We start from the raw sequence: 22041 nt of genomic DNA on the forward strand, positions 1-22041 counted from the left end.
GACTTCTGTACGCCTGTCCCAGGCGTGCTGAGCTGCACACAGCGGCATAAGCCTCAAACCCTCCTAATTCACGGTTGACTGTAGCAAAGCTCTCTCAAACCTTTAATGGCACAACGGCTAATGACTGTTTACAGCAGGAGGAGCTGAAAGTGTCACGACATGCAGCTGAAGACGTGGAATATGTAGCCCAGAGAACCAATATCACAAAAAGACTAAAAGTAGCTGTCGGAACCAGAAGTTCATCAATCAAACACAGGATAAAACCTAAACCAGGGGTCTGCACCCTTTACCAGTAAAAGAGACCTTTGGGCTCATTCTCCACTGATCAAAACCTGCTTGAACTTAGTGTTTTGTAACCCTTGAAGAAAATGTAATACTACTTTGCATTCGTTACATCATGTTTTTACATAATAAACAGGAATTATATTTTCTTTATGGCATGAATGAAGACAGAAATATACAGAGAAATGAGCCTTTTCTCAAAATGTGATTGTTTTTTACTTTTCACAGAAGCTTGTAATTCTTTTCAAAATAAAAGTATAATGTACTCCTACTAAGGTTTTTAACAAGCACAAGGCATAGATGGCATTTTCTCCTGTTACTTCAGTCTTTCAGCCCTGCTGGCACAAACCGCCCACTGACGGTTGTCTTTTATTCATCTTTTGTCATTTTAGCTAATGGACACAATGTCAGCCTTTCAAAGGGCCATTACTGATTTTTACTTGAAACTAAAAGTTTGTGAAAGAGCTTGAGGAAGACCCCGAGAGGAAGACATCAACTGGGTGTTGAATGTAGAGAAAGCTTAATGGAGCGTCCTCAGTTGGGGTGGGGGTGGAGAAGATGCATTTTTCACCTCCGTTGCTCATGTGGCGCTCAGTCTCTGTTGGCCGTGTGAAACCTCACTCTCTGTATGAAGGAAAAGCAAAACACAGCCTTTAGTGGTAAAATAAATCTAGGAAAGTTATCAACTAATGAAGCAAATCAGAAAAATATTAAAGAAAGTTAAAACAAGAACAGAAAAAGTGATCACGGATGAACATATGAAACAGCTGTGTCAGCAAAATGAGAACCGGTGTCCAGATGAAGTGTTTAGAGTGTTTTGTCTGACCTTCATAGAATATGACTGTGAGACTGTGATAGAGTAGTATAATGCCTGATTCCAGAATAACTATGACACAAAGAAGAGCAACTGGAGGAGCTGAGACTTTCCGGTGTTCCTCAAACCCAACAGGCTCAAAGCCCTTAACTCACTTCATGTTCCATCTGCCTCTGACTGAAAGGACTGCTTTTTCTTCTCTTCTTGATGCCAATGAAGCAAAGACTGTTTCATTTCAAAGATGATATTCTCAGGAGGGCACAGAAAAGGTAGAATACAGCACAGTGTTTCAGAAAAAAGACAAAGGAAAACACCTTCCGCCTCTTACATGGAAACACTGCTGCTGACAGTTACCTAATGGGTCTCTGAAGGATCTTCTGAGGCGGTGCATTTCTTCACTCCCATGGGATGGACGTTAACAACTGAATGATAGGAGCTGTGATTGGCTGAATGCGGCGTCCCTCCACAGTTTTAAATGCCGCAAACAAAACAGAGCGGACAAATATTCTTTTGTCATGATCACCACAAGGAAAAAACAGGAGAGGTTAAAAAATCTGTGGACAGACGGGAATTAAGGGCAGGGGTTTAGACAGGACGGGCTGTGATGAATGATTCTGTGGGAATGTGTGGGAAAGATGTGGGGGAGGGGCCTGAAGCCTTAAGGATGCTGATATAATCCTGGTTTTCTTCATCAAATGTTTCTGCAGCTAATGAGCCTCTGAAAGGAATACCTGCTTTTTACTGCCAATGCTGCCTAACTTCTCCTCTTAGTCATTTTTAGTCTACCTAACGCAGGAGACGGAGTCTTCTGCCGTTTAGTCAGTTGAATAGAAACACATTTTGTGTCATAGTGTGCACGGCTTGCAGTTTCTGTGTAAAGAAACTGTAATGTTTTGGTCTTTTTAGTGCGGGTCAGAAGCATTGTGTCACTTTGTTATTGTCACAAGAGCAAAATCCCTACGCACAGAGGATGCTAGTTTGCAGAGGCAGTCTTCTTCAAACCCAGTTTCTGAATAACGCGGCTTCAGAGGAAAAGAATCTAGTTTGTTTTTTCCTTTTCAGATGCACTGATGAAAATTGTGTTTTTGGTGTTTTTAACATGTTCCTGTGGGATATATATAAAAGAATTTAAGATTAAAACTGCTTTTCTGAGTATCTCTTTATTCAAATCCCAGTGAGTCAGGAGAAAAGGAAAAACTGCTCTTGGGAAAAGCTTGTAGTTGTCAGGGAGAAAATACGCAGGGCAGGCCTCAAGCTCCCTGCTCTGCTCCATTCTGATCACTCACCATCCATCCTTGTTGTCCTGGTCTGAGCTGGAATCTCCACATCTCTTGGCCCTTGGGATGCATCATTAGTTCCATTGCAGCCATGACTGAAGTTTCTTCTTGTCAGGCTACATCCTCAGAGACTAAGCTCCAGAAGAAATACAGTTAACATTCAAAATCCTAATGAAGTGATGGCTTTAGTCATGAATAGAGGGATGCTGAGAGTGCTAAACAAGCTCTGTCAGTCAGTGAGTCTCAGCCCCTTCACTCTCCATAACATTGAGTCATATTCACTCACTTTACCCGTGTCTTTTTGGACATCACAGTTAGTTTGCTAACAGCATCAAGGAGGTCTACTTCTGTTAGTTTGCTTCTCATGAGCATCTTCAGGTTGCTTAATGTTGATTTATCAAGCTTCTCAGCCAATCTTTGAGTGAATCTGTGCAGAAACAGGTTTTTCATTTCCACACAGAAAGTTGGATCCTGCTGCAAATCCCCCTGTCTTGTTACTGAGCAGAAGCACGTCGCCTTTGTGCTGGCAGGTGTGTCACAAGAAACTGGGGCATGTTCAGGTAAATCATCTGCATCCAGCTTAAATGTGAATGCACAAAACTACTGCACCAGTCATCACTGGTGGCCAAAAAACAAGTCCTCTTTTCTGCTTAACAGGTGCATGAAGTGTGCTGTGATGCCTGGTGCGTGTGCAGTGCATTCCCAGCTCGTCTGTGATGCCTTCAGACGTGCTGTGCAGGACATGGAACACCCAGAGTTACAGTCAAACACGCGTGTAGTTCACGGAGCAGAGTGCACAGCACGCTGCATGCTCACCCAAATGCTCAGTTTGCAGAGCTTCAGGTCTCAGAAGTAGAGTTTGGATGAGCCCACAAAGCTGAAAACAGACAAGAGACTGCTCTGCAGCATTTAGTCTCACAGCCTGTTTCACTGAAAGCAGCTTTGCATCAGCTGAGCTACACAAATGCCAGATTTAGTGATTTGATCCATCATCATTCCTCCTAATTCTTGCTTTCAACTAACATCCTTACTCACGTGCTGCAGCACCACTGCTACATTACCTCAAAGCCTAATAAGGTCCATCAATCCTACATATATCAGGTAGTCAGTCAGAAGAATCCTCCTAGATGGAGTCATTTCTCTGAAATGATCAGAAAGTTGTTACTCCAGGAGCAGAAAAGGCCATTGCAGGACATTGGGGTTGGGGGTGTCAGTGTTGTCATCCAGGCAGAATGGGTGAAGGGGCTCTGTTGGTCTGTGCCCTTTCTTGGTGTTCTCCTGCAGCTACATCTGCAGTTATCATACTTTTTATTTATTAAAATCGTTGTGAATGATTAGCTGAGGAAAAAAATGCCTTTGAAAAAGCTCTCAGTTGTGACGTAGAAAATACACTGAGTTTGTGAAATTCTTCCTGCTCCGCTCCGTTCTGATGCACCCACCTGCAGACACATAGCATGAACGTCTTTGTTTTCCTGGTCTGAGCTGGAATCTGGATCTAAACTGTACGGCTGGAATATTGTTGCACGGCTACTGTTTAGTTGGGGTGGTGAGGGGCTGTAAACTAACAGGAGAGCATGAAAACAGAGGGATGAGGGAGTGGCTTACTATACACCAACAGTTCTGCCCACAACTCTGAGGTGGATTTCTGATGAACTCCTGCTGCTCTGCAGAAACTATGTCCTGAGAAACAACACAGGTTTTGGGATTTTGGCTAAAAAATGTCTTAATCATAGTCAAAGACCACTGGGAATACTTTAAAAGTAGATGCAAAGATGATTAGAGTGGGACTTTAAATAGATTTAAATAGAGATTTCAAATAGAATGGAATAATTTTGTAATGAAGGTAGGTGAGCAAAGGCAGATAATCTCAGATGTTCAGAGGACAGACGTTCTGGTAATTTTAGAAGCTCCACTCAATCCTTCTGTTCTTCTGTCCCCTGTGGACACAACTGGACTTTTCATTTTCACAAGAAAAATGCAGAAGACAAACCTGATCCAAGTTATTTTCTTTTTGTTTAAGACTTCCTGGTCTGGGCAGAAACAGTTACAAAAATAAAAACATTTGATTAAAGGGCGTTCGTCCTGCGAAATAAACGTTCATTCGTTCATTCATTCATCTTCTTCAGTTTTATCCCTTTCTGGGTCACGGGGCTGCTGGAGCCTATCCCGGCCACTTATGGGTGAAGGCAGGGGGACACCCTGGACAGGTCGCCAGTCTGTCGCAGGGTGAAATAAACATTATGAGCTTTTTAGTGTCTTATACTGTTCATTCCTCACAAAAAACAACCCCAAAGTGGTATTTTGATCCATCCATGCATCTTTGATCGTTCTTCTAAAAACCTGCTCCCTGATTACCAGCTCCTATTGGGATGTCACAAAGTGAGGAACCGCCCCTTCCAGGAAGAGTCTGTGCTGTCAGCTCCACCCCCAGGCTAACACACACCCACTTTCTCCGTGGAGCTAGCGGTGATCAACAAAAACGCTTCAGTTTTATATACACCACATGCACATCCACCTTACAAAAGTTTGGATGTTGTTTGTTTTCGTGGTTGAAAGACAGACACACTGCTGAGGCCGACTCTAGGATGATGTCATAAAATGGGCGGCACCCACAGAGATCAAGTCGTCTTACTTCCGGGTGGGAAAATGAGCTGCAAAAAATCCTTTATTAGCTAGCGTGTCAAAGGTCATATATGATCCCATTTATGGCTGCGTTTTCTCTGGAAGGCTGGAGAAAAGCATGATGACAGGCCCTTAAACATCATGGAGTCTGCCTCTCTTGCTATGCCTGTGGACTTCTTTCCTTTTCAACTTGTTGTCCGCCCCCCACCCCTGTCCTCCTTGTCTCCTGGGGGCTGCAGCTCCATCTCATCAGCATCAGTGCCTTGGCCCCAGGGTGTTTGCTTTTCTTGGCTTGTGGGTGTGAGTGCTTTGGTCATTCCAACTCTTCACTCACATTTGGTATTTATTCAGCTTTACTGCATTATTCCAGTTTATCACCTTCCATCTCCCCCTAATCCTCATCTCCCTTCGTTGTCCCTCTCCTCCCCGGGTAGCATATATGCAATTATGAGCTTTTATCTTTTTTTTTTGGTCACATGTAACCACAGTCTGGAGAGAGCACAGTTGACGTCATTATCACTGCTAATGGCTCAGAGTTGCAGCCTTTCTGCACAGCCTTTTCTCATCCCTGTTATCATACACAGTATAATTGAGGAGCTATTAAAAATGTGCCCTGTATCATTACCCTGGCCCCCCTCAAAGAAAGCCTCCACATTTAAGCATGCAGCTGATAATCTGTTTTTCCTCCTGCAGTGAGCTTTCATCACTTGTGTCCAGAGCACAAGCAGAATGACTCTGTTCACGTGCACGCTCCTCCGCTATCATTTGACAGTTTGTTCCAGCAGCTTCAGCACGCGTCTTTTTGCAGAAGGGTTCATGTAGAATCATCTCGGCGCTCCGACCACATGCCCTCCGGGGTCACGGCGGTGCACATGCGAGGAGAGAAGCAGCAGTCATTGTGCTGCACACAACTGGAATGAATGAATAATGAAACAGCTTTGTGTGGCAGGTACCCTCCTGACAAACCTGGGAAATAAAATCCAGGAATATTTTACACATCATCGGAATAATCTGATTAATAATTGACTGTTGGAGGACCGGACCAGCTGCTCCTGCGTGTCCAAAAGCATGCGGCTCCACATGAAAGACTTCTTCCCTTTCTGTGTTTAGACGCCCTTTTGGACTCCTTTCCTAGCTTTTCTCCAAAAGTCAGCATCTCATTAGTTTTTTCATTAATTATTTAACAAATGGATTATTTTTCCTTGGTTTATGTTTTAATATTAATAGGCTTTATCTAAATTTTGAATTGAAGTTTGTGTTTAAATGTTCCGTTTCTAGGTGTTCTGTTTTGTGATCCACCTTGTTAGTCTAGACTACACTTGGAGGTGTCAGAAGTCTAGAAAATCACTACAGTTGTGTATTTCTGAGGCTGATTGAGTCTGAGACATTTCCCTGATATGTGAGACACTGTAGTCCAGCATTTTTAGGCATTTGGTAATGCATCTGCATGGTGACACCTGACATCATAATGATTTGTGGAAACTGCAGATACACATGTTCTTGCTGCTAAAATGACAGAGGACGCTGTTTGATCTGTCACAAGTTCCTCTCCTCACAGCAGATTTCCTCTCAGCTGTGATTCACTGAGCGTCTGTGAGCCCTGGACAGTTTACTTTATGTCCCCTCCTGTAAAGATCAGACCTATATGAAGACAGTACTATCCGGGGCAAATAAGGTACTTGGTCTGTGAAACTCTGTGAAACGAGTTGACTGCTGCCCTTTTCCTGATTGTTTTCCTGACAGAAACCTCTGCTCTTCTGCCCTTCATGGTTCTGCTCTGCACTCTGCTGCTGCTGCACTGGCAGTCAGTCCTGCAGAGGCACAGAGTCTCCATAATCTCCTCCGCTCATGTGCTTGAAGAGGTGGAAATCTCTCAAACGAATGTTAAACAGGATCTATCAGGATTAAGTTTGAGGCTGTCTGGCTTATTGCTGACTGTGTTTCCCTTTTAAAATCGTAGACGTGCCCATCGCACGCGCCACAGAGACTCCTCCGAAGTCACGTGCTTCTGGGCTTTTTTTTCCTTTAGAGTGCCAGCTCACGGAAAGCTTTCAGCTGAGGATCATCATTGATGTTTGGAGCATTCATTAGTGACTGGTCATTACGTTCACTGATTTCCTGAGGCCAGCCATCCATAAGAAGCCATTAACCACAAACACTGGGAGTAATTAGGCAGCGCTCTGACTTTCTGTGCAGATATTTTCTCTCAAATAGTCATGTGTGTGAATAACTGTAAGAAGTCTTGGTGATTTAAATTAGGCTGGCCTTGCTGTGCATCATCTGTTTTACTAAAATAGTTTGATTCCATTTGCGGGTTATAGGCTGCTCAGTAGAAAAAGGTAGATGAGGGTAGAAGTCAATGACATGTCAGTGGATCAGCCTGCTAAATGTGTTTGTGAGGACTCACACACAAAAGCCTAATTTTCTGTCACATGGGATGAAGATCCTCATTTAGATGCAACACATTTTTTTAATATTCAGCAGTCGACATTCTCCTGCTCACACGGCGCCCCTGCCAGACCCCTATGGCAGAAGCTTGTGTGGTATTCCCAGCCCCTCCATCACCCTCTCACTCATTTTAACTCGCAGCTTCCTGGAGGACAAAAGCTCCTCATCGGACTTGTAACATCTCTCCAGAGACAGTTCCCAGACCTGATGGTCTTCCTCTGCTGTTCTGATCATCAGGAGAAATCAAAAGCTGCACACATGCAGAGTCCAGCAGGAGCATCAGAGTCTGTCTCCTCTGCCCCTCCTGACACCACATGTCAGTGTGCCAGACATCACACCGCCAAGCGCAGTAGAAAGCGTGGGAGCTCCGCCCATCCACAGAAACCTGATGTTTATGTCTTTTAACTCATCACCGTGACAAAAATAGACTCAAGCTGTCAAATGCCAGATGCTGTTTTTCCTCTTCCTCTGGTTCGGCTCATCTTTTCATGACTCAGTGGCCTCTGTGGGGTTTTTGATCATGCATCCAGGTTCATCGCCCCGACTGTGATCCCATCTTTCTGCACATCACTGAAGCTGATATGCCTGCATGTCAGGGCAGTTTATGAAACAAAGTGAGAACAAAAGTCACCTGCTTAAAAATCCACTCCGATGAAAAAGGCCTTTTGGTGTTTGTCAGATGTTCTTGTAGCATTTTTCTGATGGAGGATATAAATGAAGAAAATTTAGCTAAGAAATTAATTTCTGAGTGTTTCTATTCATCGTAAATCAGGAGCAGACGGAAAAATGCCATTAAAAAAAGAAATGCCATATTGTGACGTAGAAAAATATGTTGGCCAGGCCATAAGCTCACTGCTCCGTTCCATTCTGAAGCATTTCAGGTTCAAGGAGAAACAAATCCTTCTTCTCTTGTCTTTGTTCTTAAATCTAGTCTTAGTCTTAAACTTTCCGTTTTTGCGCATGTCATCTTTTTACTTAAATTATTTTTAGAAAATAATTATATTTAGTCTCCAGTCAATTTTAAAGACACACTAACATTTTATATTTTTGATTTTTTATGTGCTGAAAAGGAGATTTTCCGCTTGTGACCAATTTGTTTTTTCGCTCGGCCAGCTCCACAACATGTAATCTTTGCCAAAACCGCTGAGTTAACCCTTGTGCTATCTTGGATGACCCCTCCTTCCACTGACGTGTTCTCCCTACCATGACAAAGGTGGATAAAGGTGGAAAGATTTCATGTAATCCATGGACACCAGTGAAGATCACAAATCATTGAAGAAAAAAGGTTCCCGACCCCTTAGGGGTTATAGAACTTGGGGAATTTTTTTGACAGTTTTAACAGTTTTATTTGTTTTATTTAAAGTTATTTATTTCTTCTTTTTTGTTTTTTGTTTCAGAAAGAGGTAGAAACCAGAGCACCTGGAGAAAACCCTGTTTAGAATCCAGTGTCAGGCATTAAGGGGAGCGGGGGGGTTACTTCCCACAAAACTGTTGCCTGACCTCGAGAAAAATACAATGATGCTGTCACTAAAATAATGTAATTGGAAAAAAATAGAAAAGGAAAAAAAATTGAATAGAAGATACATATTTACAAGGTACACATTTAGAATAGAAAAAGATAAAAAGCCACACCAGTCAACTAATAATTAAATGTTTAACTCTTTAACACTACACAGAGTTTTAGCTACAGTTTTGACATCCTTTGGATGATCAGAACTCCATCTCCAGTGTCAAAGACTAGCTTGGTGTGTGTTTGAGGGGGTGTTGCAGAAATGAGGCTTTCCCTCCAGAGCTGTGGTCGGGGGTCCACTTAGTATAACCCTTGTGCTATCTTAGATGACCCCACCCTTACATGGACGTGTTCTCCCTACCATGACAAAGGTGGATAAAGGTGGAAAGATTTCATGTAATCCATGGACACCAGTGAAGATCACAAATCATTGAAGAAAAAAGGTTCCCGACCCCTGGTCTAGTGGGTCTAGATGACCCAACTCCCAATGTTAAAGTGCTTAGGATAGCACAAGGGTTACAGACGTCACTTGACCAATGTAGAAGCCATGTGACCATGTAAGACAACAGGCTTTCTTGGTGAAGAAACCTTCATTTTTCCTAAGATTCCAGGAAGTGTAACCCCCCCCCTTTCTGGATCACCCAGCCGGTCCTTCTCGACGAATCGGACCGGACCAGGTGACTTCAGGCTGCTTGGTGAGGAAGACAGCCTTGGCTTAGAATAAAAACCAAACTTTATCATCACATATGTCAAATCTTTGCCCTCAGTTTGAATCCTCTCTGGGGATCCATCCTCCACTCATCACCAAAACATCTTTTCACACAGAACACACACTTAGTGCCTCCACACACACACAGTACAATTCTTGTTTCAATACTTTATTTTATATTATTTTGTTTTGTTTTTTTATTAAACTTCTAGTTTCTCAGTTGAAAGCTTGTGTCTAATGTATTGCATATGTGGATTGCTTTTCAATAATTGATGATGAGCACGGAAAGCAGCAGTTGCAACTGCAAATCAGAGGAGAGCAGCCAAAGTAAAGTCACAGTTAGCCTTACTGAGTACAAAAAAGAAGAAACAGAGAACCAGCGGTTGGACTAGGAAAAGACGAGTCAGAAAAAGGCATTAAAGGCTTTGTTTAGACTTTTGTTGGGTGGAGGGGAGATGTGGGTGGAGAAGGAGGGGAGAAACCAGAGGGGACTACAAATAGTGAGTGTGACAGATAGAGCCAGATAGCAAGCTGGAGATGTGGCTGTTTAATTGAGTCATTGAGGATTAGAGGAGGATTATGTGAAAATAGCAACACAGCAGCAAATTAGCCTGGTAGCTTTAAATGTGAGGAGTGGACAAAGCCAGAGAACTTGACCAGACAGCAACAACAAGGTCACCCAGTGTCAGAAAAAAGAGGCTTCAGTCCCTGCAGGACTATGATCACAACATCACATCTTGTGCTCTTTTGCTGACAATGTCTTTCAATGCCTTTGAGATTCCCATTCTTTCTTTGAAAATGATTAGCTAGGAAAAATACAAATCAATGTCCAACCATTTTTTTCCAGCCGTGGCTGGCGATGTAAACATACTTCCGGTGGCTCACCTAACCCACGTCTGTGCGCTGCAACTCGAGTCTCGCGACTCCCACTACTGAGAGCTATGGGATAATATCATGGGACAAATGAATCCACCATGTCAAAATGCGCTCCTACGCTCAATTTATGGCATGAAATTATATTGAAGCTTTGGAGAGCTGGCTCACGGGTCACAACTCACGGATGTGGGTCGCGGACCAAGAGACGTGAGTCAGGTGAGCCACCAGAAGCTGTTGTCGGAGCTGTTTACAGCACTTAGTGTCTCTCATTTTCTGTGTGATCGGCCATTTCATTGGAACTGAGGCAGAATTTACCTAATAAAGTGATTTTCACATGAGAATAACTTACAGCCCAAAGAAAACGCTGCACTTTCTCACCTTGTTCTTGGCCGTTCATTATTATTTTAATCCACTTTATATCCGCCGTTTTTTTTTCTATTAGAGCCTCTAAAAAGTCAAAGTCGTCCCCCCACTGCCTCCCTGAATTTGACCTGCAGATTTCGGCCAATCAGATCAACCAGAAAGGTTATCGCCCCCCCAAGTGACAAACACCCTGAACACTGCTCCCAAATCGAGCAAGTGTGCAGTTAGGATGGCAACCGTGCAGTCATAAAATGCAGGGTCACTCTGTAAGCATTGTGTTTGGGCAGTTGTAAGGTTTGCTCACTCAGTTCATGAATGCATTCGTTCAATTAATGGGAGCCATGAAACGTCATAGTCTACAACCTTGAGGTTTCGTAGGGACTCAATGAGGTTTTGCTTTAGTGTTAGGCTTTGGTAACACTTTAGAAAGAGTAAACTTTCACTTTGATAATGTCTCAATTTATTGTTCTTTCTATGTGTGAATTGCTCTTAGTCTGGCCCATCCCTTGACATCAATAGACCCAGTCAGGAGCTGTTAAATGGGGAATTTGTTGGGCATGCAAACCCCTCCACCGCAATAAGGTGGCAAATCAAGGAGGGGGCATTTTTTTGATTGTTTTATTGCTTTCTAATATTACTTTTGTGAATTAGGGGTTATAGAACTTGGGGAATTTTTTTGACAGTTTTAACAGTTTTATTTGTTTTATTTAAAGTTATTTATTTCTTCTTTTTTGTTTTTTGTTTCAGAAAGAGGTAGAAACCAGAGCACCTGGAGAAAACCCTGTTTAGAATCCAGTGTCAGGCATTAAGGGGAGCGGGGGGGTTACTTCCCACAAAACTGTTGCCTGACCTCGAGAAAAATACAATGATGCTGTCACTAAAATAATGTAATTGGAAAAAAATAGAAAAGGAAAAAAAATTGAATAGAAGATACATATTTACAAGGTACACATTTAGAATAGAAAAAGATAAAAAGCCACACCAGTCAACTAATAATTAAATGTTTAACTCTTTAACACTACACAGAGTTTTAGCTACAGTTTTGACATCCTTTGGATGATCAGAACTCCATCTCCAGTGTCAAAGACTAGCTTGGTGTGTGTTTGAGGGGGTGTTGCAGAAATGAGGCTTTCCCTCCAGAGCTGTGGTCGGGGGTCCACTTAGTATAACCCTTGTGCTATCTTAGATGACCCCACACTCACATTGAGGTGTTCTCCCTACCATGACAAAGGTGGATAAAGGTGGAAAGATTTCATGTAATCCATGGACACCAGTGAAGATCACAAATCATTGAAGAAAAAAGGTTCAGAGCACTGTCTAGTGGGTCTAGATGACCCAAATCCCAATGGTAAAGTGCCTAGGTTAGCACAAGGGATAATATAAATTTAAAGTAATTATATACATAAATATCATTCGCATATATATATATATATATAAACCAGGGTTCAATTTCCCGGGGCAGAATGAACAATCAATGGCAATGGAAATCGGGCGCAATTAAAATCACCCAGTGAGGGTGCTTGGGCAAGACCCTTAACACTACTGCCTACCTCACAACATGAGAGACAAGGAACCACATGCGTCAGGTGCTGGGGGACCAGAGCATCCTGATGGAAAGTGGGCTACTGGAACAAGACGGAAATGGACTAGATGTGAGAACAAGGTTCTGTTAGGATGCTGCTACTACTCAAGTCTTCCCATTCATTCCACAGAGAATGTGGAATGAATGAATGGATGCTTCGAAACCCTCAATCAAGGCCAATGTCCAAAAAACCGGTAGCCCAATGCTCCTATCACAACTTGAGATTGAAGCAGTACAATACAATTGCAATACCACGGGAGAGCCAGAACAGCAGGTCAGAGAGGAGGTTATACCACACTACTGCCCTGAGCTTGGGCAACTGACCTGAAAGACAAGATCATGTCTAGAATGACCACTAGGCAACCCCGAAACCACCTAGACCGGTTAAGTGATGTACCACCTGGAAGTCTTCTGGAAACAGCGAATGAAGCATTAAGGGCAATTCCTTCCACAACAATCATAGAAATCAATGAATGTTTTTACACTTCAGCAGCAGTGATACTTGAGATGCTTGGCATGGAAGAAAACAATACCCATCATGGAAGCAAGCAATGCCAAAATCAAGGCAACTCGGAAGGATGTGAGTAAGCTGACAGAGTTTCAAAGAGGTACAATGGGAAAGCAAGTACCTAAGAGATACAGCCAGATGCCCATACCTGGAGCACTGGAGACTGCCAAACAAAGGCTCTTAGTCTTGAGCAGCCACCTAAAGAAGTACACAGTAGACAGATAAACAGGCTGTTCGCAACTCAGCCTGCGAAAGTGTACACTCATTGGCAGGGTCAAAACAACCGATCAAACCCACCAAAGCTGGAAACTGAACAGTACTGGAAAAGTATATGGGAGAAAGAGACAGCACATAACAGCAATGCCCAGTGGCTGGTCTCTCTGAGAAAAGAACATAGCAACCTCCCTGAACAGAATCCAGTATCCATCACAGTGGCAAACATCCAAGAAAGAGTCTCAGGTATGGACAGCATGGGGCACTGACATGATACATGCCTACTGGCTAAAGAAACTCACTGCACTCCACGAGTGCCTGGCAGCACAAATTAACCAGCTGCTAAGAGATGGGACTCACCCCGAATGGCTAACTGAAGGGCGAGCGATCCTGATCCAGAAGGATCCCTCAAAGGATGCAGTCCCATCCAACTACAGGCCAATAACCTGTCTCTCCACAACATGGAAGCTCATGTCAGGCATCATTGCAACCAAGATAAATAGGCACATGGATCAATTCATGAGCAACACACAGAAGGGCATTGGTAGAGACTCCAGAGGAGCCAAACACCAACTCCTGGTTGACAGAACAGTCGCTCAAGACTGCAGGTCACGACACACCAACCTGTGCACAGCCTGGATTGATTACAAGAAAGCCTATGACTCAATGCCACACACATGGATCACTGAATGCTTGGAGCTGTACAACATCAACAGGACTCTAAGAGCCTTCATAGGAAACTCAATGAAGCTGTGGAAACTACCCTTGAAGCCAATGGGAAGCCACTTGCACAAGTGTCCATCAAATGTGGGATATACCAAGGTGATGCTCTGTCCCCACTGCTGTTCTGCATAGGTCTGAACCCCCTCAGCCAAATAATCAACAATACTGGCTATGGATACCGACTCAGAAATGGGGCCAACATCAGTCACCTCCTCTACATGGATGACATCAAGCTATATCCTACGATGTAGCGTGACAGTGACTCCCTGATCCACACCAAGTCGAGCGTAATTACGCTAACTCATATCCGTTCTTTTGGAACCGACATACCCAGAGTTAGCAAGTTCAGACGGACTTCAGCCAGAGTTCAGGGTTAAAGTCAGGGTACTTTAAACATGCAATCTGTAATACCCCCCAGTTGTTAAAGGCTTTAGAAGCAGGTTATCTGTCTCTTAGATCCATCCAAAGGAGCAGACTATCTCCAAATCCACTCGTGCTAAACTCCAGCAGCTAATTTATTTAACGGACACGTGAGGCATGTAAAGGGAAGGAAAAGCTTCAGGAAGAACCCTTCATGGACTTTAGAAATGGTTGCTCAAATGTGGAAGGAGTCGTTGGCCTTCATGACCTAATGGTGAGTCTGTGGTAAAAGTAGTTCCAGGTTCAGAATGCAGCTTCAGATACTTGTGTGCTGAGGAGCGTTTGTTTTAAACTGCGGTGGCTTTACTTGTTTCTAAATTGTTTAAAATACACCATAAGTTTAAAATTGCTACATTTGTTTTTTGCAACTTCTTGTTTTTTTAATTTATGTAAGAAAACGATTCAAAACTAGCAAAAAACAGGAATCCCAGCCAGAAAGCAGGGTGCAGCAGGTTTACTTAAATATATGAGCTTGGATAAATATTGAACTCCCAGGCTTACATCTTCTAACCGCTGTGGTTAAGCCGCTACATCAGGCCTTCTTTCATTAGGATGTGTTTATCTAACAACCAAAGCCACTCTAGCGGCCCTCAGGGCAAACTGGGCAGATCAAGTGCCAAAAGTTTGCTTCTGAGGTTGCAGAGCGATATCACCAGTGCCACCACCCTATGTGTGATCAAAGCAGCAGGTCCCAGCGGAGCAGAACTGATGATAGATGATTGTTATCTCCAAAAGAAGAAGCTCAAAGGGTAAAACCACTGGACCGTGAATTCATGTGGGGACAGTGATGTCCCAGAGAGTCCAGAGTGCCTGGTTCAGTGAAAGGTAGAGTGTGCTGCATAATGCATGGTGGTTGTTATTTTCATCACATGATGCTGTTAGGCTTCATTGTGGTTCCTGCTCTGTCAGCACAAATTGCAGCACATTCACTGATTGCTGTTGTGGTGTTTACTTTAACCACTATTTGAGTTAGTGGTCTCAGCTGGTTCCATTAGGCCATCCTGGCTCCACAGCACTGTGGGGCATCTTCTTGTTTCATTTTTTTGCTTTCAGAAGGAAGTAGGACAAAAAGCTGGTTCTGCTTTGCAGTAGATGCATTATTTTCCTCTGTAAATAACAGGCCAGCTCACAGGTAAAACAAATGGCAGACAGAAGCGAGCATATGTACACACAGACCCCCTTTAGGACTGCAGGCTGCTGAGGGCTCTTGATGCCATGTGGCCTCACTATTTTCAGGACAGGTCCACTGTGACCCAACACAGTCTAGACATTAACAGTATATTCCAACTTCAAATCCTGTCTGTGTTTTATTAGGTATTTCCAATGCAATATTTGTCAATGCAAAAAAAGAGGCAAAAGATAAAATAACAACATTGAAGTAAATGAAGAATTGTGGATCGAAGCAAAGCTCATTTACATAACGTTTAGACATTTTTATGTTTTTATAAAACATAAAAACACTTTCAGATGTATTTTTTAACAAATGCAACTAATATGAATAATTATTATTAATATTAGGTAATATATGATCTTATATTATTATTGTATATGGATTAACTAATACAGTTAAATGTTGATCAAGTTTAACCTGTGAAGCATGTTTTTGGACAGTGGGAGGAAGCTGGAGCTCCCAGAGAAAACCCACACATGAACAGGGAGAACATGCAAACCCCACACAGAAAGGTCCCCCATTGATGTTCTGATTCAGGTCCCCCAGCCGGGACTTGAACTGGGGGCCTTCTTACTGTGAGGCAAGAGGGCTAACCACTGCTCCACCATGCAGTTGCATGTCTATTCTGGAATGTCTTGCCACATTTGAGACTTTGTTGTTTGCTAATTCCTCATTACATATCATACTGGTATGATACATTTATACCATGGTCCGAGTGAATACTTGATTCTGATTGGCTGCTGAGTGTGCATTTGAAAGTGATATACCACATGATAACCGCACGGTGAAAGAAGAAGTTCCAGTCACCTAGCTTGAATGTTTTGTATCACTGCGCCGGCTTCTTTAAAAGAACCTTTGGACAAAAACAAGCGGTAAGAGCTGAACTTTCTCTCTGAACTGATGCTTTATTCGGCCCATCTGAAAGATCAGCATATATATATCGCTGAATCTTGACTGCAGCGGTGGTGTGGCGTGACGCAGACTATTTGTTATGCACCACGTAACAAATAGTTCGCTTTTTGTGAGAAAAGCGATCCAAATTGGAAAAAAACAAGAATTAAGGACTAAAAACTGGTTACTATTTATTTCTTTTGTAAGTGACCATGGTATAAGCGTTTTGATGGCCTTCGAAGTGTGCATTATCACTTTTTTTTTCTTTCGCATCGGACGGTTCAGGCTTCCACGGCGTGTGTTAAAAAGTAATAATGCATACTTCGAAGGCCATTAACCCTTACATATTATTCATACTGGTAAAGTCGTGGAAAGCAAACCGATCTGCCAGGTGCTATTAAATGAACTGTTTACTTCAGGAACTTCAATTTTCTCCAGATTCTCCATCCTTGTCCTACCTGGGTTAGAACATTGTTGGGATTACACGCCTTAGTCAGATAGAACTTCACTTGGAAAATGTTTATATTTAAATTTTTCTAAACCTAATACTCAGCCATTAGTTTTTTGTTTTGGTTTTTAATATTATTTTCATGAATCTTTCCAGTTTACTGTTTCCCAACTGTAGTCGTCAGCACAGGGGAGGCGCTGCAGGGTCGAGCAGCTCGCCTGGTTCCGACCCGCTCCTCCTTCAGACCTGCTCACAAAAATACAACAGCTGGTTGACAGACAGCTCAAGGAGGTTCTGCATGACGAGGCTTTTTCTCACTTTTCATTCAACAATTACTGTCTTTTTAGAAGAACTTCCCATCCCATAACAGACTCTGGTCCACGTTCACAGCCGCAGACATGCCCCCTCCACGTGTTCACGCTGGTCTCTTCCTTCTGGCCGCTGGCACATCTTGACGGTGTTGAAAGCACCACGACAATCTTAGAACATAAAAGTTATTTTACAAAACCATAGAGAACCACAGCACATGGATGAAAGATCCACATGCGGCTCCGGAGCCGCAGGTTGCCGACTCCTGGACTGAACGCCTTCTTTTCATATGCACAATATGCACATCCATCTTTGCAAAAGTTTAGATGTTGTTTGTTTTAGTGGATGAGATGCAGACACACAGCTGAGACCGACTCTAGGATGATGTCATGAAATGGGCGGCACCCACAAGGAGAGAAAGGCGGAGCCTCAGAGATCAAGTCGTCTTGGTTGGAAAATGACCTCAGGAAAATAACTATTATGTCATTAAAAATCATTCTTTAATGTGCTAAAGGTAAAATATAAATACATTTATGGATTCTATTTACTATGAAAGGGTTAAGAATAGCATTATATTTTACAACAATTCTTCCTTCCAGTTAAATTTATGGTTAATTATTCCACCCAAAGATTTATATTAAATATTTTTTCATATTTACTGTTATTTATTATTTAAAATATATTTATTTTCCAAGGCTACAGTATAGGAGATACAGAGAAAAGGATCTGGAGGTGATGATTTGGTGTTATCTTTATTTTTAAATGTCCGTAAGATCTTCTTTCGTTTTCAGTTTTAATGTAAAAGTAGCACTCAAAGAGGACTGATAGCAAATGTGGGTTAACAATACTTATATATAGAATGCAGTCTTCAACTGTTAACCCACATTAGAATACTTTATTCGATATATTTATATATCTTGTTTTTACTGATAATTCTTTGCCTTCACAGTCTGTTGACCTTGTGTGACCTTGTGTTCTCCTTGTCTACATTTTGTTTCTATATCCTGGCTTCCTCCTGACGTGCTGTGACTCTGCTCCTCCATAGACTTCATTTCCTTTCTCTAAATGATGTTTTCTTAATGTAAATAAGAGAACAGAGGCCGTCTACATCCAAACCAGTGGAACTCAGCCATGTTCAGATTGATAACTTGAGCTCAGTGTAAAAATCTGGTGAAAATGATTTTTAAGTTCAGGTATACAAATGAAAAAGCACCAACTCTTGTGTCTTTACTTATGTTGTCTTTACATAAACCTGTTTTAATACATTCATGACTTAAATCTGTCTTCACTGTGAAATCCTCTTCTGTTTTTTAGCTGAACAATATTCAGAGCCTAAGCAGCAAAAATAAACAGTCTTTTCTCATTTGGTCATTTACTCATTTGAATCTCAATGATGGCGACAAAAGTAAGAAACAGAATAAAGTAAAGACTGAAAGAAACAGAAAAAGGATTACAGAGTGTAAAGACTTGTTTCTCTGTCCACTGACAGGAAAAGCTTCTGTGTGTGTCGTCAGGAGTGTGTGTTCTGGTGCTTCTGTGTGTCTTCAGATGTGTGCTTGTTTGTCTGTACGTGAGTTCACACATCACATCCTCGCCCTCTTCCTTTTTCCTGTCCTGACATTCCACTTCCCGCTACAGCAGCCTGGTGCTTCCAGATAAGGTTTTCCAGTACATTCCCTCTTCCTGTTGATGCACTCGACTGCATCCAGCTCTCGTTCCAGCCCAAAATGATCATTCCACTGATAGCAATTAGACACCAAAATAAATATGTTCTGTCTTCCTCGTATATCTATTTGAAGGTGCACCGCTGTTCCTGGATAACCCCCGTTGTGGGGGAGGGAAGGACTCAGTGCTGAGACTTGGGGAAGTAGTTGTTGAGGACAAAACTGGCACAGATCAGAGTTGCTGCTTTTCAGGTTAGCAGGATGAGTTTATTTGTCAGGTGTGCAGCCAGAACCCTGCATGTCCTGCCTGCAACTGGATCCCTGCAGGAGAAGCTGAGGGGGTCTAAGCTCACAGGGAGAGCCTGCAGGAGACAGGTGTGCAGGTACCTGGTAACCGGAGTTAGGTCCTATTGTCTATTGTGCTGTGAAAGTCTGGGCGGTGGTACAGGCTGCAGAGCACAATGCCTCAATTTAGAAAACCAGGACTCTTACCTGGAAAGGAAAACTGTGAAGGTTTATATGCCTGCTTTGGAGGTGCAACACAGCTGGAGAGGTGAAGACAGTAAGAATGCAGGTTAGCAGCAGCCATTTTTAGAGAGAGAAAATGGTTCTTATTATGCAAAGTGAAACCTGAGGAGCTTCATGTGACTTCAGATGAAAACGAAGCAGCAGCAGCAGCAGCAGCAGCATGAAGTTCCATCTCTGCCTAGAACGAGCAGCACTGAATGAATCTGCAGGCCTAGGTGGGCGATTCCGGGGATTTAGGTATCGATCTGAAACACAGGTCAGAGACTTTTGACAAATAAAAATGTTAATTAACTAATTACAACAATCTGAACTGAACATACATTCAATGTAATAGAGATGTATGTTAATAATCTCATAATACAGTAATAATAAGAAAACAGTAACTATTACACAATAAAAAGCTCAAATGTAAGAAATGTTAGTGTGATAGCATTACAAACATTTATTTAAAAAAATAAAGGCAGCAAAAAAATATCAAAGTCACTAGTAAAAAGAAGTAAACAAAAAGCAACACAGTAAGAAATATAAAAATATAAACAACACAACAAAAACTCCTGCCTTTGGTGCAAATATGTGGCTGAAGCAGGAAGGGGAGGGGCAATGGGAGGGCAGCAGTGAGAGAGGAGCAGCTGCTCCGTTTACACAGACGGACAGCGTTGCCAGATTGGGCAGTTTTCCACACAAATTGGGTATTTACTCAAATTGGGCTGTTTTTTGCTCAATCTGGCAACAATGGAGACAGATAGATGCTGCTCTTGCATAAACGTTACTAGAGACCTCACCGCATTCACTCTGTTTAAAAAGCACCTAAAAACCGCTGAACCGGTCTGTCACCTTTGTGTCTATATTTTGTTATGTTTCTCACTGTGTTCCTGTTTTTATTAGTTATTTGTATTTTAAATGATTGTCTATTGTATATGTACATTTTCTATTAACGTATTTAATTCATGTTTTGAGGTTTTTAGGTTGACAATTTTTAACACCTGTCTGGGGACTACAGATGAAAAATAGCCTTTGGGCTAATTCTGGCGCATTGCAGCCAAGCAATGTGCCAGAATTAGCCCAAAGCCTTGCACTGTCCCTGTTAAATAAATGAATAGAAAAAATAAAACTCCATAAGTAAATTAAATCTATTTACTTTACGTTTTGAAGAAAAACTGCAACAAAAGTATCAAACTCACCACGCTAGTATCAATACTATCGATATTCAGATCGATACGCCACAGGCCAGAAGTTTATTTGAACATCAATCACAGTGCTCTTCTTTGACCTGCCCAACTTCCCAAAGCTGAAAACCTTTTGTAACTCATTTTAATATTAATGCTAATACATTATTTATGATCTCTTTTGGGGAATTATGGCTCCAAAATGAAAAAAATGTCCACCCTGATCTCTTCTAATATGTGCATCCTTAGCATTACCAGGAAGTGTCAGCCATTGACTTGTCTTCACAAGTGGTTCCACAGAGTGCATGCTAACAGCAACTTCCATGAAAGTTCAAGAAATCCTTTTACAGCAGAGTTCATAGTTCTATGTGTTAAAGTGTGATTTTATACAATATTTTTCCTATTATTTTATTTACAAAAAACATCTTTGTGGTTCCAATTTAGTTCTATATTGTCCTTCCTTCTAAACAATACATCTACTCACCTTCCAACAAAACTCTGTGTTATCTCTCATGGTACTGTGTCCCATAGCAAGTGTTGAATGTTAATTTATCCAGAAAAAATACATAAATGATTGGGAAGATTTGGTTTTTTGGTGCTCAGGAAGTCATGACTTCAGCTTCCAACAGGCTTGTTTTAGTCTCCAAGTATAAATGCTAAAAGGTTCGTTGGTCTGATTAGGCTAAAGTAGTTTTACCAGTCTAGACAGTACTACACATTGCTGCAGCCCACTGCAATTCATAAAGGAGGCAGCATCATGGTGTGGGATTCTTTTAGGCAGCCAGCTTCCAGAGGTTTGAAGTGATTAATAAAAAGCCAAAATCCCACAGACTTCTATAGAAAATAAACAGCTGTTACTCAGACATTCTTCTGGTCAGAAGAAATATTGTCACTCGAATACATTTTTCAACATGTTCTTAATAATCCTCATTTTTATTATATATTTTTATGATATTTATTTAGTTGTAAGTGGTTCAAGTTATAACCTAACCAATCAGATGCCTCATGTGGTGGTCATGTGGTGCCTGCTGGCTCCTACCTCAAACATTCAAAATGTCTGATTGACAGATTCTCCAGAGCTGCTTTCAGTAAAAGTGCTTTGGATTTTGAACAAGCTTACTCCTGATTGGCAACAGTGGTTGCCATAGAAACAGTGACTCAGACCATCACCGTTTGCTTACGTCGTCTGGCTCTGAAACAACGTCGTCTGTATGGCAGAAAAATGGTGACTGAATGGACTTTGGTTGGAGCCGTAGGTTAAGCATTTTCTATGGGTGACGTCACACACGCTCAGTCCAGTTCTCTTATACAGTCAATGACTCACACGTAAACTATGACATCCATCTGCTGACACATGTTGCTCCTGAAGCTTTGATAGCTGCTGTAAAGAACAGTGACAGAAGTTAAACATGCCACTGATGTAAAGGAAAGTCATGGTGAGAAACAGAAGCAGCTTCTGTGTCCTCCAGCATAATCAGAGAGCGAGCTGCCTGTCCATCATCAGCTGCTTTGGTTAT

At 42.1% G+C, this 22041-nt stretch overlaps 1 protein-coding gene and 1 long non-coding RNA gene across 2 annotated transcripts in view; one reads left to right on the top strand and one right to left on the bottom strand.

The window, feature by feature from the left end:
• esama (endothelial cell adhesion molecule a) overlaps positions 1 to 22041 on the top strand; it is a 67433-nt gene that overhangs the window by 5378 nt on the left and 40014 nt on the right. Inside the window, exon 3 of the mRNA XM_078931212.1 lies at positions 2834 to 2933. Coding sequence (XP_078787338.1) covers positions 2834 to 2933 — 100 coding nt within the window. The remainder of the gene's footprint in view (positions 1 to 2833; positions 2934 to 22041) is intronic.
• On the bottom strand, positions 15636 to 19604 carry LOC144983775 (uncharacterized). Its single transcript, XR_013647583.1, has 2 exons — positions 19461 to 19604; positions 15636 to 19375 (listed from the first exon to the last, which is right to left on the bottom strand). It is a non-coding gene; the product is annotated as an uncharacterized LOC144983775 (long non-coding RNA).

The sequence above is a fragment of the Oryzias latipes genome, chromosome 14 (genome assembly GCF_053564925.1).
Source record: "Oryzias latipes strain Hd-rR chromosome 14, Olatipes_Hd-rR_3.1".
NCBI lineage: Eukaryota > Metazoa > Chordata > Actinopteri > Beloniformes > Adrianichthyidae > Oryzias > Oryzias latipes.